At 41.5% G+C, this 13,611-nt stretch overlaps 2 protein-coding genes across 17 annotated transcripts in view; one reads left to right on the top strand and one right to left on the bottom strand.

Annotated features, from left to right (window-relative positions):
- Window positions 1-1,695, top strand: part of mecom (MDS1 and EVI1 complex locus) — a 168,560-nt gene extending 166,865 nt beyond the window's left edge. For all 14 annotated transcript variants that reach the window (XM_024277521.2, XM_024277516.2, XM_024277515.2 and 11 more), the window contains one exon: window positions 1-1,695. In XM_024277521.2, coding sequence (XP_024133289.1) covers window positions 1-135 — 135 coding nt within the window. In that variant the 3' untranslated portion in view covers window positions 136-1,695.
- Window positions 1,696-8,675: 6,980 nt separating this feature from the next.
- The window catches only part of megf6 (multiple EGF like domains 6), a 56,574-nt gene continuing 51,638 nt past the window's right edge, over window positions 8,676-13,611 (bottom strand). For all 3 annotated transcript variants that reach the window (XM_024277798.2, XM_036214944.1, XM_024277796.1), the window contains 5 exons: window positions 12,816-12,944; window positions 12,546-12,674; window positions 12,119-12,247; window positions 10,055-10,183; window positions 8,676-9,712 (listed from right to left, as the gene is read on the bottom strand). In XM_024277798.2, coding sequence (XP_024133566.1) covers window positions 9,633-9,712; window positions 10,055-10,183; window positions 12,119-12,247; window positions 12,546-12,674; window positions 12,816-12,944 — 596 coding nt within the window. In that variant the 3' untranslated portion in view covers window positions 8,676-9,632. The remainder of the gene's footprint in view (window positions 9,713-10,054; window positions 10,184-12,118; window positions 12,248-12,545; window positions 12,675-12,815; window positions 12,945-13,611) is intronic.

The raw sequence follows: 13,611 nt of genomic DNA, 5'->3' as shown, positions 1-13,611 counted from the left end.
GCATACGCCATGATGCTGTCTCTGGCCGAGAAGGACTCTCTCCATTCGGCCACCCACACCCCGGCCTCCATGTGGCACAGTCTGGCACGGGCCGCCGCTGAATCCAGCGCCATCCAATCCCTCAGCCATGTATGATGACCCTCCACTGTGTTTTCGTCCTCCTGATCTACCGATAGCACTGGGAGTACATCACTGGGGCTTTCAGCGGAGGCCCCCGACCGTTCACAAGAGTGACTGCTGAGCAGAACCACGGCCCATCTTGACTGCCTTACGCCCTGTAGGGTCATCGCCCATATCAAGCAGACAATTCCAATTGGTTTTCTCGCATCGCCAACCGTGAGGTGAAAAAAAAATTGCTAATAATAACTCTATTTATTCTTGATTTCTGTTGAATTGCACAGCAGTGGCAGCTGACACATCTGCTGACCGACTAAGCAGACGAAAGGCAAGAAGAACGTTTTACGCCCAGTTCTGTCGTGTCTCTAAGACAGCTGCGTTTTGGTTTGGCCTAGCATGTTTCAGCCAAGGCGAGATTCCCCCTCTGACCCCCCGGACGTGTGCAGATGTTTCTCGTAAATGTGTGGGCTCAATAATAAAAATAAAAAATAAAATAAAAAATGGGGATGAAACCTCGTAAGTACAGCACTTGCAGCATTTTTCATATCACTGAAGTCGTGGAGAGAACAAATAAAACAAACAGGCCAGTCTCCCCATCTGCGTGTGTCTGCACAATCATAGCACTGTACACAAGTGTCAAACAACTGTTCCCCATCCTGTCCACCTGCCTATCTGTGAAGGGATATAAATAGATTGTCTTTTTAGTGGAAGAGAAGAAATCACAATGTTTGTTTTTTTTGTTATTATTTACTGAGATAATTAGCCAGTGCTGAAGTAAATTGTTGTTCTGTAAAGAGCATCCGTCTTTTTTCAAACACCCTTGAATTCATCCTAGTTGACCAACTATACCACTAAATAGCCTGAATGCTAGTCGTAAGCTCCTCCATGCTCATGTGTATTTCATTTTTAGACAATCATTTTCTTTTCCCTTTTTTTATTTTATGTGTTGTTGTTGTTATTTGCTGTTGTATTTTTGAGAATTGTATTTATTTCTTGGCAAACTGTAGTTTGTTTACTGAATAGCACTGCTCTTAGCCCAGGTGAAGGGGAGATTCCCGACTGGGCCCATCCCACAGTTCAATGGGGTTTTTAGATGACATTTGAGTGCCGGATAGTATTACACATACAATTCACTCCTCGTTCTACTAATAAAAAAGATCTGAAAATAGAATTATTTAGGTTTTTTTATGACAATTCAAGTGTAAAAAGGAAAAAAATTATAAAGGGTGAATAGTAAAAAAAAAGAAAAAAGAAGCCAGGTCATTTCATTCTTAAGCGCATGATTGCTCTGGTAAGATCTCTACCTGACATTTTCTACGGTCGTCTGCTTGTTTTATGTTCGGTTAATCTCTTGTGCCAAACTTATGATGAATAACAAATGACTTTCATTCATTTTCCCGTTTTATGGGGCAAGATTTCCTGTTTTTTTATGTTCTGTTTATAATCGATTTTAAGAAGTAATCAGCGAGTTGAGGTACTCTGTTTTAATGCTTTCTACAATGTAACTGTTATGCATTTCAATTCAATACTGTGGGAGGAACAACTAAAGAAAATAAAGGACTACAATGTGGATTGACACTTTTTATGCTCTCCTTCTTTGTCCTCCTCACTCCCAACGTTCACGCGGTCCCTTTTTGACGGCCGATCATTCTAGGCCAAATTGAATTTTCTGCGAGTGACGTGAGTCGGGACACCACCTGGCGCTTTCTTCTGGCACTCTCATGGCCTCCAAGAGCGAGGGAGAGCCTGAACTCTGCTCTTGGCTCACATAGAGAGTGGGAAGCAGAGAAAGGGCTTGCAGAGGGCTTGATTGTGGCAGTGGGAGCGGAGGCAGGAATGTGTCCTCTTTATTTGTGTCTGTTTGTTGGGCATGATGGATGAGGTGGGTAGATGTGATGACCTGGCTCATCGCTCAAACACTCAATAAGAGTCCCATCCTGCAGCAGGCCTCTCCATCCGGCACCCCCCCTTTCTGTCACTGCTGCCAGCCAACGTGGGTGGACATTGTGGCTGGGGGGCTGGAGGTTGGGCAGCTCCATTGTCCGGTGAGTAGCTGCAGTGGGGGTGACTCAGAAACTGGGCATGACGCTGAAGATGGCTGGCATCGACACTCTGGCATTCTAGCGTTCGGGTCGGCCTCTCAAGGCCTGCCATTAGCTTTCACTGCTCCGTGGGGCGTCCGGCATTGATGAGGTCACAGAGGGTAAGGCGGCGTGGATGAGGTCCCATGGGTCGTCCCGCTTTGATGAGTTTAGCTGTCCCGATGATAGCTTCAGGCTGAGCTGTGCTCAAAATGAACTGTTGATGATATTTCAAAGTGCTGACACCTGTATGGGTGTACAGAACAAGCAAAAGAATATATAGATTTATGGAATCTTGTGAATTTAAACATTGAGAAGGCCCTGTTTGAATCCCGGTTGGGATCTTTCTGTGTGCATGTTCTCACCGTGCAGGCGTGCATTTTCAATAAGCGCTCCAGTTTCATCTTACAATATAAAAACATGCTTCATTGGTTCATTGTTTTTCTAAACTGTAGGTGCGAATGTGAGTGTGTGTGAGGCTCTTCACCAGACTAGTGACCTGTTCAGGGTGTCCCCCACCTTCACCCAACTGTAGCTGGGAATCTGGGATAGGCTCCAGCAACCATTATGACATCAAAAAGGAGTAAGTGGGTTCTATGGACGGACGGATGGATGGATGGATGGACAGAGGGAGGGAGGTAGAGATGGACGGATGGACAGACAGACGAACAGATGGGTAATGTACAAAATGATGAATGGATGAATGGATGATGTACAAATGGATGGATTATGTACAAAAAGATTGGATGAAAAGATGGACGGATGGATAGATAATGTACAAAAGGATGAATGGACGTATGGATGGATGGATGGATGGATGGATGGATGGACGGACGGACGGACGGACAGATGGATGGACGGACGGAGGGAGGGATGTATGGATAAATGGATAATGTACAAACGGATGGATGGATGGATGGATTTATGGATGGATGTAGGGACGGACAGACGAAGGGAGGGATGCACAGATGAATGGATGGATGGATGGATGGATGGATGGTAAATTTGAAGAAATACTTCCTCAATAGGTGGATTCACATTTTTTCCGACAAGCAAACCTGTCAAATTTTGTCCCTGTCTTTTATATAAAAACATCGCCAACTTTAAAAAACAAAAACAGTTGTGTTTGTTAATCAGAAAATAAAAAAGAGCGTTCTAAAAGTGTCATAATTTCTATTATTCACACTTCCTTATCCACTGATGTAATTAAAGAGATGCTGATAAGTTGAGGCTTCCTTGATGTCTCATAGTTGTGAACTTTCATGCACAGTTGTGTTTTTTGTGTATGTTGTCTCCCACTGACAGTCCCAGCACATCAGAGGAAAACGACATCTCTGAAACAGTTTGTCAGAAGCACCTCAGTGGCCTTGCTTCTGCTGCAAGTCAAACAGCCCATGTAATCACCAGCGTAAAACTCCTGGCTGAAGGTATCACCACTTAAAAGAACAGTAAACTCCCAGCAGAGGACAGCTCAGAGTGTTTCTCTGAATGGAGTGAAGTGTTACAGAGGGTGAGTCTGGCAGCTTAGCAGAAACTGCAGTTTCTTTCACCCATTCAGTCGACCTTAATTAACACCTCAGTGCCACCTATGCATCCTGCAACACTTAAGCCACACTTTGGGATCAGATACTGTTCCCAAAGTGTTCATGTTCAGAAATGTTCACAAGGAGCCCAGTGTGTTGCAAAGTGTGGCTGGCAGGGCCTCACACAAGAGTATGTGGGTCCGCTTAGCGGAAGTCCAATCGAGGAGTCCTCATTAGTCTTTGGTCGAACGTGAACAGTGCGTATCTGTGTATGTGTCCCGAGGGACTGGATCCCAGAGCTGCCGTGGCCCTTACAGAGCGTGCACGTGGTCCTGTGGGCACTCTGTGGGTAGCACTTTGAGGGGCCTTGGAGCCACTCAGCTAATGGGGCAGCTGGCACAGCCTCAGAATCCATCAGGCCTCATTACAGCTCTCCTCTCCTCTTCTCTCTTCTCACCCAAGCCCTTCCTTCCTTTGCTTTGCCACCCATCCACACGGCCAAGGCCGTGTGGCATGTAGCCGCCCCGCCCCGAAACATACATCACACCCTGGAGATGGCCATCGCAGCTGGCAGCTCTCACACTGATTGACTTGGCACCCTTGCTGACTCAGGGAAACATTCAGGAGGAGGAGGAGGGTGAGGGGTCTGTGTTCTACGACGAGGGGTTGGTATGGAGAGGTACTTAGCGACAGCTGGCAGAGGTGGGAGTTGTATATCTTAGTGTTTGGGTGGGGAGGCTACACAAATCACCACATCCAGATTTGTTGTGTTTACAGTTATGGTGGCACCTCCTGTGTCTGAGGCCTCAATAGAGGCTGCCGGGTGTCTGTTCTGCCCCCATGTCCTCTGAGACAGCAGTTCAGTTTAAAGCTGTGGTTGTTTTCCTTTTTCGAGTGAAAATATGCTCCTGGAGCAACATGGACATTAATTATAAGAATTATGGATTCCTGATGCATTTTGACCAAATATTTATGTGCACTTTTGATTTAGAATTCACATATCCAGGTCAGAGCTCCACCTAGTGGCAGATGAAGAAAAGGCACTGCAGTGGTGGACACTTTTACAACAAGTGATGATTCTCTAAAGATCAGTCTGGGGCACGCTCAGAGCAAACAAACACAGAGCCCAGCCATGGGTGTGAGAGTTTTTATGATACTGATCTTTTGTGCCGTTCTAAAACGTAACATTTATTTTTTCAGGCAACAATCACACAAATGGTGCAAGACTTGTTGAAATGTCCTCTCCCCCTTCACTCCCCACCCTTGCTCGAACTTTCGTCCCTTTATCTGAGAAAAAGACAGCTTCGTCAGCTGGAGTTCAAAACCCCACGGCCTTCTGGGAGATCTGGTTCAACACAGAGGGGCAGGAATTATCTCTGGGACATGAAACTGTGCTTATAAAAGTGATAGAATCTCTTTTTACAAAGAGTGGCGTATGCGTAATTACGGTAAAAAAAAGTACCCGCGATGCGATCGGACCCTTCACGGACTATTTCATTGCCAGTTTCCGGAGCCTCACTTCTCACTCCTGATAAGTGAGCATGCATGGTTTGGATAATGAGTCAGCGGACAGTTTAGAGATTCAGCACATTTTTGAAACGCTTACTTGGACTTTAGGGGGAAGAAAGTTCATGTAAATTAAGTACAACGAAAGGATGCCTGCCACACAGACACATTTAAAGAGCTTGTTTTGATTTGTTTTGGCCTGTCAGGTGATCATTAGCATTGCTGATCACCTAGTTTTGTGCTTGGCTGATCCTGCCGTGTAGTGTCCACCCCAAAGCTCGGTGGATGGATGGTCCCTCTGGGCCGGTTTGACTGGAAACAGGTGTGTGTCATCACAAGATGAAGGCCCGGCCGATAAACATTATTGGAGAACATCTGCTGCTTGTCACAACACGAGGCAAACGGCGGCGCTCCACCATCCATCAGCTGGAAGGAGGCCGCGCATGCACTCAGGAGCCCGCTCCACCGTCCACTAGTGAGCCATTCACCCATCACTCACCTCAGGGATGCTGGATGCGGGGGGCACGCTCAGTCCAAACCATGGCCGCCTTTGGTCGTAGTAGAAGGAAAATGCTCCAGTGAGCTTGAAAAATGCTATAAATGAGAAGAATTTATTCGCTTTGGGATGCTCACACCCCCCAGCAGGTGCAACGCCTCCCCCTTTGGACCACCATCAGGGAGGCGGACATGACCTTGATGCTTGAACTTCTCTGAGTCGATGAAAGATGTCTGATGGTGGCTTTGCAGGAAGACGTGGGATGAAAATGTCTCAGTACCTTCCTTTTAGCATCCAGACCTTACTGTCCCTCCCAGCTGACTCACGAACTAGACACTGCAGCTATCTTGCAAAGAGTTCAAACTTTGTTTTTAGACATTCAAGATATGTTACCATGTTTGAAATGTTCATTTTGCTCTACACCTTTCCAAGCTTTACTCAAAATCAGCACAGTTTTTGCCTAGTTTAAGACCCAGGATCTAAAAATACAGACTGTTTGAAAATGAGTCCAAATCCTTTAGGTCCATACTTTTTACAATGTAAAACTTAACTAATAACAAAAAAAAACGAATTGTTTCATTTAAGTAATGTTTATAAGACATTTAAATGCATTTTGCTAAACAGAATTACTTTGTAGATTAGATTTTATGAGAATTTATTAAGATGAACCAACTTAAGATGGTATTTTCATTTGTTCACATTTTGTTCTAAACTGAGTAATTTTCTCTTATTACACTAGTTTATTGTCAATTGATATTGATATGTATTGAATATTGTCAAAACTCAAAAAATACATTTTCTTAGAGCAGGGGTCTGCAAACTTTAACAGTAAAAGAGCCATTTGGGCGTGTTTTCTACTGAGTAAAACTTTGAAGGAGCTCCAGTCTTTTTTGATACAGCTGAGCATTTTTTACAATGTATTATTTCATAATAAATATGAATTATGTTTCTTTTCTGGAATTAATGAAAACAGAAATATTAGGATAAACTAGCATTTCCTCAAAATGTGAAATTATTTTTTACATTTGACAGAAGCTCTTATGATGTCCTTTCAAAATAAAAGACGTCTTGTGCCAGACTGGATCATAACAGTGCAGCTCTGGACAGCATAAGATAATATGAGCTTTAAACTAACGATGAACATACTTTTTACCAAATTTTGCTTAAAATTTGAAATCTGTGTATTCTGGAAGAGACATAGAGCAAACAAGACCTCTTCAAGTCAGCAGGAATGTAAAAATCTTTACATAGTTTATCTTTGAGGTGCACCTCAGACATAAATATATAAACTTAGCTAATATAATTAAAAATAATACTATTATTTTAATTTTTTCAGCCAAAGGGCCACGAGTGGTTGCAGACCTCTGGTTTAGAACTTTCAAAAAATGCTGCTTGGGCTGTATAACATTCAGTCTGAAGTAATTCTAGCTAACAGTTAGCTTTTTTTTTTGCTTATGTTTTCCTTTATAAATCCGTTTGTGACACTCCTTGTTTCTAGATTTTGATATAAAACATCTTAAGTCAAAATTACTTGCTCCATAAACAAGTAATTTAACTATTAGTGATTTTCGTTTTAAGATTAGTGTTCTATATTATATATACATATTAAAATAAACTGGCATCTAATCAATTTGTATTCATTTGGTTTACAGAGTATTTTTTCTTCAGCAAAACACCCAGAAGAGTATTTAATTTGTAAATAAATTAGATGATCAGTTTTTACAAAAAAGACCCCACAGACTGTTGAACCAGTAACAGTAGAATTAGACAAGACTTTATACGATTTTTTTTTACACTGTAAAATATTTTAACATGCTTTTGAACATTTGTGGATTTTTTTTTAAATATGGAAAAGGAAAAAAATTATTGGATCCTTACACATCTTTTACACTTACAAAAACCTCACAATTTCAATATATGTCCACAAAAAAGCATGAATTATAACAAAATTTAGCATTTGAATATAGAGTCTATAAAAAAAAATCACTAAAAACAAAAACTCTTCCATATATTGGTGGAATTACAGCTGCATTTGTGAGGATTGTGCTGTTTATTTAGGTAGTTCTTCTGGTTTATGTGGTCATTGTTTCTTTTGTTTTTTTTTAGTTTGATTCTTGATCCTGTTCTGTTTTCCTCATCAATCTCACCTGGTTAAGGTTGATGATCATCCACAGCTGCCTTCAATTAATTCATTACCCTCAGTGTATAGAAGAGGGTTTCAGTGACCGTTGGTCAAGTCATCTGCTTTGTCACCTTTTTGTGTCTCCATGTGTGGGGTTTTTCCCCATTTATTTATTTTATTAAATATATATTATAAATTTAAGTTTTTGTCTGGTCTCCTACAAATTGGGTCCAGTACCACCAATTACCAACAATATTTTGAATATTTTTATCAAATGGTGGGATTTGATTAAAAAAAAAACATTTAGGTGGATTTCATGTTTATTTAGGAACTAATGGATTTTGAAATTTAAAGAAACTATATTTCCTTATTTTATTTGCATGTGTTTTTGTACTGTATCATAGAAAAAATTAAATATGAGATACTATAAGAGTTGCAAATAATGAAAACCCATATGAATAGAAAATAACTTAAGATTTTAGGTCAAACAAAATATCTATAAATAGTTACGGTACTAACATTTTTTAACAGGTATATTGTAAAAGATGATAAACCTAGGTAACCTCATTTGACAGTATAGTAGATTTTGCTCACGATTTCCCAACTTCCACTTCAATTAATTAAAAAAAAAAGTCGAGTAGACTTGGAAAAAATTGTTTCATTTGAGATGAGAAGTACATCTGAGATGGTTCTAGGATGTTCAAAAATTACAAAACTCCCTGAAGAAGAAATTAAAGTCTTAGTAAGCTGAAACAAGTGTTTACAAGCTGTGATTCTTTTCAAATGAGGATTTACTTTGTACTCAGCATGACGATGACTGAAACATGTGCTCCAAACCCTTTTAACTTTATTATTTACCCACACAAATGTGGAAATGAAACTGTAGGCATGCCCAAAACATTTGAAACACATCTTTAACATTTAGAATTTATTGCTTCCAGTTTACAAAAAAAGTTTAGCAACAGAAATGCCTAAAACTTTCCAGGCCACAATAATAAAGGGTGAACGGACCTGAGATGTAATGAAATGGGGGGGGGGGCGAGTAAAACAGTTGCTGAAATGCGATGTAAATGTTTGAGAGTCAGAGGTCTTGGAACACAAAGGTAGAAAATGTTTCAAATTAGAGCATTAGAAAAAATTAAAAGATACAAATTGGTGAAAAATATCTTTAAATAAAAAAAAAGTTATAAATTAACGTGTGAATGTCACACGCATCAAAATGTAACTTTCTCAGTTATCAGGCTCATATTTGTGTAAGTTTACTTTTGCTGAACAGGCACTTTGTATACCACAACTTCAGAACTTTGCGTGTTTTGTTTCTCCAAAAAAAAAAAAGTCAGTTGAAACACAAGCCTCTATTTTCTTTCCAGTAAATTTCCTTTTTGTCCGTCTATAAAACCACATTCTGGTAGTGGTCACTCTGGGTCACAGGTTTTGTCAGCATGCTTTTAAGAGCCTGAACTCTTACAAACCCGTCAAATGTCAAAAATGATCCATTTTAAATCAAGAACAGCAACAATTGTGAGGCGAGTGTCTGCATTTCTAGGAAGCCGCGGCAACTTTGGCCTTTAAATCTTCACCAGACTGGGTGAGCTTTGAGTTTATGGTCCTTTGAAGAACTCTCACATGCCCGGTGCTGTGCTTGATTGTCTCAGCCGTTCGGCTCAGTGATTGAGTGCCAGTCCGAGCGCCCATTCCACGGACCGACATCAACTTTCCGAGGATAATTAGAGTGAAACTTTGCCGACTCAGGTCAGACTTTTCAGGAGTTTGCACCTATACTTGAGTCACGTGGCCTTGCTGCCTCCTCGTCTTCGTCTGCGAGATTCAGAAAATCTGGCAGCCCCTGAAGTTTGGTGTGGAAATGCTGGAAGAGAAAAAGACATCAGCTCCGTTTGAAAATCAAAAGCAAATGTCGAGGTTTTTTTGAGGAGAGGTAACTCCTATAAGGTCCCCCGAGTGCTCAGCTTTCCAGCTTTGAGGAGGTAAAATGAAGACAGCTTCGAGGCCGACGTCACGCTGAGCGCAGATTAAAATAACTGTCAGGAAAAAAGAGACGCTATTGAGGAAGACAGGGCGACGGCTCAGACACCGTTTCACCAAAGCTGGCTGGGCTTTGCAGCCAGTGAACTGGCAGCTCTGTCGCTTTGCACATGAAGCTTCAGAAGTATGGGTTGAGGTGTGAGTGGCAAAAAGTGCTCAGATTTACCTTCAGTACAAGCTGGGCCGATCCAGTTGAGCGGACACGTGCATCTGCCACTAACCCCGTCACAATGAGCGCTGTGGGAGCAGTGACATTGAAGAGAGCAGTCCGGTCCAAAACTGTCTCCATTGCAGTCTAACAGAGAAGATTATTTAAAAACTGTTTATTTCTATAACAAGGACAATAAAATCCATTTATCTTTTTCCATTGAAATTTGTTCTGCACCTTTACAGCTCTGTGTTTTGCTCTTTTTATGAGATAACCTTACCATAGAAGCAATTCTGATGAGAGGGACCTGGTTGCAGGCAAAATGGCGTCCAAACACGGCATTAAGGTCATTATTAGCCGGAAGAGGAAATTTCGCAACTGTAGCCTGAAACTGAATTTGCGCATTTATGCTGGAAGATTCCTAATGGCTATCCTAACAATACCCACGGGAGTGAAGTCCAGGAGATCCCCCCCAAACAGTGGCACATGAGGTCCAGAAGACCCACTTGAGGCCACCGGGGACACAAGAGAACCGGGAATACTTGGGAGGCCAAAAGATGGGCCAAAAGATGGGCAAAAAATGGGCTAGATGTTGGTAAGAACTTAGATCAGGGACCCAGCACCATGAATCTGGCACACCGGGATGTTGGGCCCAGAAGTTGATCAGGTATAGACCATGTACTATGAAGCTGGTACACTGGGATGTTGGGCCCAGAGGATGGTCATATAAAGTGAGTAGGTACCCAGCACCATGAAACTGTCATACCAGAATGTTGGGCCCGGAAGATGGTCATTTAGGGTGGGTAGGAACCCAGCACCATAAAGATGGCATACCTGGATGTTGGGCCAAGAAGATGGTCAGATAGGATGAATAGGGACCAAGCACCATGAAGTTGGCATACCAGGAGGTTGGGCCCAGATGTTAAGATGGGGTGGGTAGGGACCCAGGACCATGAAGCAACTTCCTTCAAACTTCAGTTGCGCCCTTCCAGCTAATAATTCTGTGACGCCATCTTGGGGCCATGTTTCTTTCTGCGGCCAGGTCCTCTTGATTCTGATTGGCTTCAGGGTGTCCGATGAAATGCCATATTGGACACTTAACATTAATTTCTGTCAAATAGATCAAATAGCCCAAATGTTCTGTATTATGTCGCTGGCCTAAACCCCAATTGGTTACTGGAGACACAGAAACTTGGAACATAGGTAGACATACATTATTCCACAGTTTATCACAACACAGTAGAAAAAGATCTCTGTTCTTCTATAATATGATGGACATGCCAATATCTCTAATTTCACATGCAAAGGCCTTCAACTTCCAATAGTTACACTTACATGTCTATGAATCATTTTATTCTTAGTTGGTGTTATAACATGTTGACAAACATTTATTTATCAGAGTTAATGGTGGATATATCTTGTACTAAAAGCGATCAAGGGAATTAATTGTGGACTTTGTTTCTTTTAAACACACTTTTGCTTCATCATCTGGACAAAAACGAGCAGCAAGAGGTAAACTTCCCCTCTAAAATGATGCTATGTATCACTTTATAATAAGATTCCTTAACAAGCTTTATTAACACATCAGCAAACAATATGAATGTGTTTATAGGGTGTTACTAAGACATTTATTAGCACAATAAACCGAATAAGGTTAATAATATACCTAGTAAGATTCATTACATCTAAAGGAGGCCATTGTCTACAAAGGCCATATTAATCAACTGCTTACAAGATTAGATGTATTAATTATATTTGTCATCATTACATTGAGTATTTTGCAGCAACTCATCTAAAGAGTTATAGATGCTTTGTGTCACTTAACATGACATTTAGCATATAAGCGAATTCCATTCATTTCTGATAACTGACACCTCCCTTACTTCTTTGTAGGTCTTCAGTTTTCCATCTTCTTCTGAGCTACAAAAAATGTGCTGAAGGTCTTGGTCCCTTCTAAATAAACGGAAGCCTTCTAGCTAGATCCATAAACTGTCATGATTAATAAGCCAGGTTTTAGTTGTATTTGAAATAATTCATTTTTTTGACATTCCAAAGGGATGATGGTTTTGAGGCTGCTGTTACTTTTTTCACATCTTTGTCCTGTCCGTCCGGGGGGGCAGAGGCACCGTCCCGTTCGTGGGTCACATGGAGCCTCACCAGCACAGTCGCACATCTGAGCGCAGCCCACTCCAAAGCTGCCCGCTTCACATCCTGACAATCAAAACACACACATTCATTGGTTTCCGTTGCCCTATTACCTTTTTTCTGCATGACAGCATGAAGAGTGGATTCCCACCAAGCTTCTGTGTTTTCATGTTCGTCACAAGGAAATGTTTATGATTATATTTAAATATTAGACAAAGATGAAACCTAAACCACCCTTTATTAAAAAAAAATATTTTCCCCCAGGGTTCTAAAAATATATTGTCCAGTACATTTTAATGTCATAAAAACATTTAACAGTTTTAACACCATTATAGTTTTAATTTGACTTTTATAGTGGACTCACGTCTTTGGCATTGTGTGCCATGGTAGCCAGGTGGACAGATGCATCTTCCTGTCACATGGTCACAATCTTGCCCCATCTTGCAGTCACAAGCATGGGAACAGTTCCCTCCGTGATATCCTGAGGGACACGCTGGAGGAACCACAAAGCAACTACAGGGTAAAGATACTCATTGGGTTTGCGAAGAGGATAAATAAGTGTCAAATCTTTTAGTTGGTCAATTTTAGTAACCCTACTCATAGCTTGAGGTATTAAAAGTGAGGCTCTGCTTACTGTGTTGACAGACGTGGCCATAGTACCCAGCAGTGCAGCTGCAGCTGCCTGTAAAACGATCACAGGTCCCATTGTGGAGGCATGGGCAGTCTTCTGCACAATTCAGCCCATATTTGCCCTGTGAACAGGCTACGAAAAAGGGAACTGTTGTAATCTGTATAAGTTACAACAGGATCTTTAAAGTCTATTCTCAATTAAAAAAAAAATGTAAATGGTCCTGATTAGTAGATGACAACTAAGGCCTTATGCTGAGTTCACACTGAATGCGATCCGTGTGAAAATTCATGTGGTGAATTTGCTGCTTGCCGCCTGTCAAAAAATGTGTTCCTGAACTTGATTAACTCGAGAGGGGAAAAATAAAAACAGAAATAAAATTAGGGGACATTTTTTTTTTTTTTTGTCTTGTCATAAAGTTCAGGAGGCCTGAGCAGGCAGCCTCCGCACACCGCAGTGGCTCTCTGTCTGCCGGTGTAGGTAGTATACTGTATGTGCTCGGCCTGCGCCTGCAAGATCGGCTTGGGGGCTTGCGACTTCATAACGTGAAAGATTGCGACTGGTCCAGACCATTTGACCACCATCGTGTGACATAGGAAATGATACAGATGCGCCATAACAATGCATGGACCCTTCCTGAGTAAAGAACTGAGGAGGTCCAAACAAGTACGCAAAGAATCACAAAAGGGGGCGCAATATTTGCAATCAACCGCAAAACCTTGACAACAAAATAATCCGATCCAGGTTAATCATCACAAGATAGCAATCATATTTTAATAGAGAAATTGGGTTGGGAAGCATT

This window comes from Oryzias melastigma, linkage group LG13, assembly GCF_002922805.2.
Source record: "Oryzias melastigma strain HK-1 linkage group LG13, ASM292280v2, whole genome shotgun sequence".
Lineage (NCBI taxonomy): Eukaryota > Metazoa > Chordata > Actinopteri > Beloniformes > Adrianichthyidae > Oryzias > Oryzias melastigma.
Note: the sequence above shows the minus strand (reverse complement) of the source record. Positions and strands in the feature narration are given on the sequence as shown.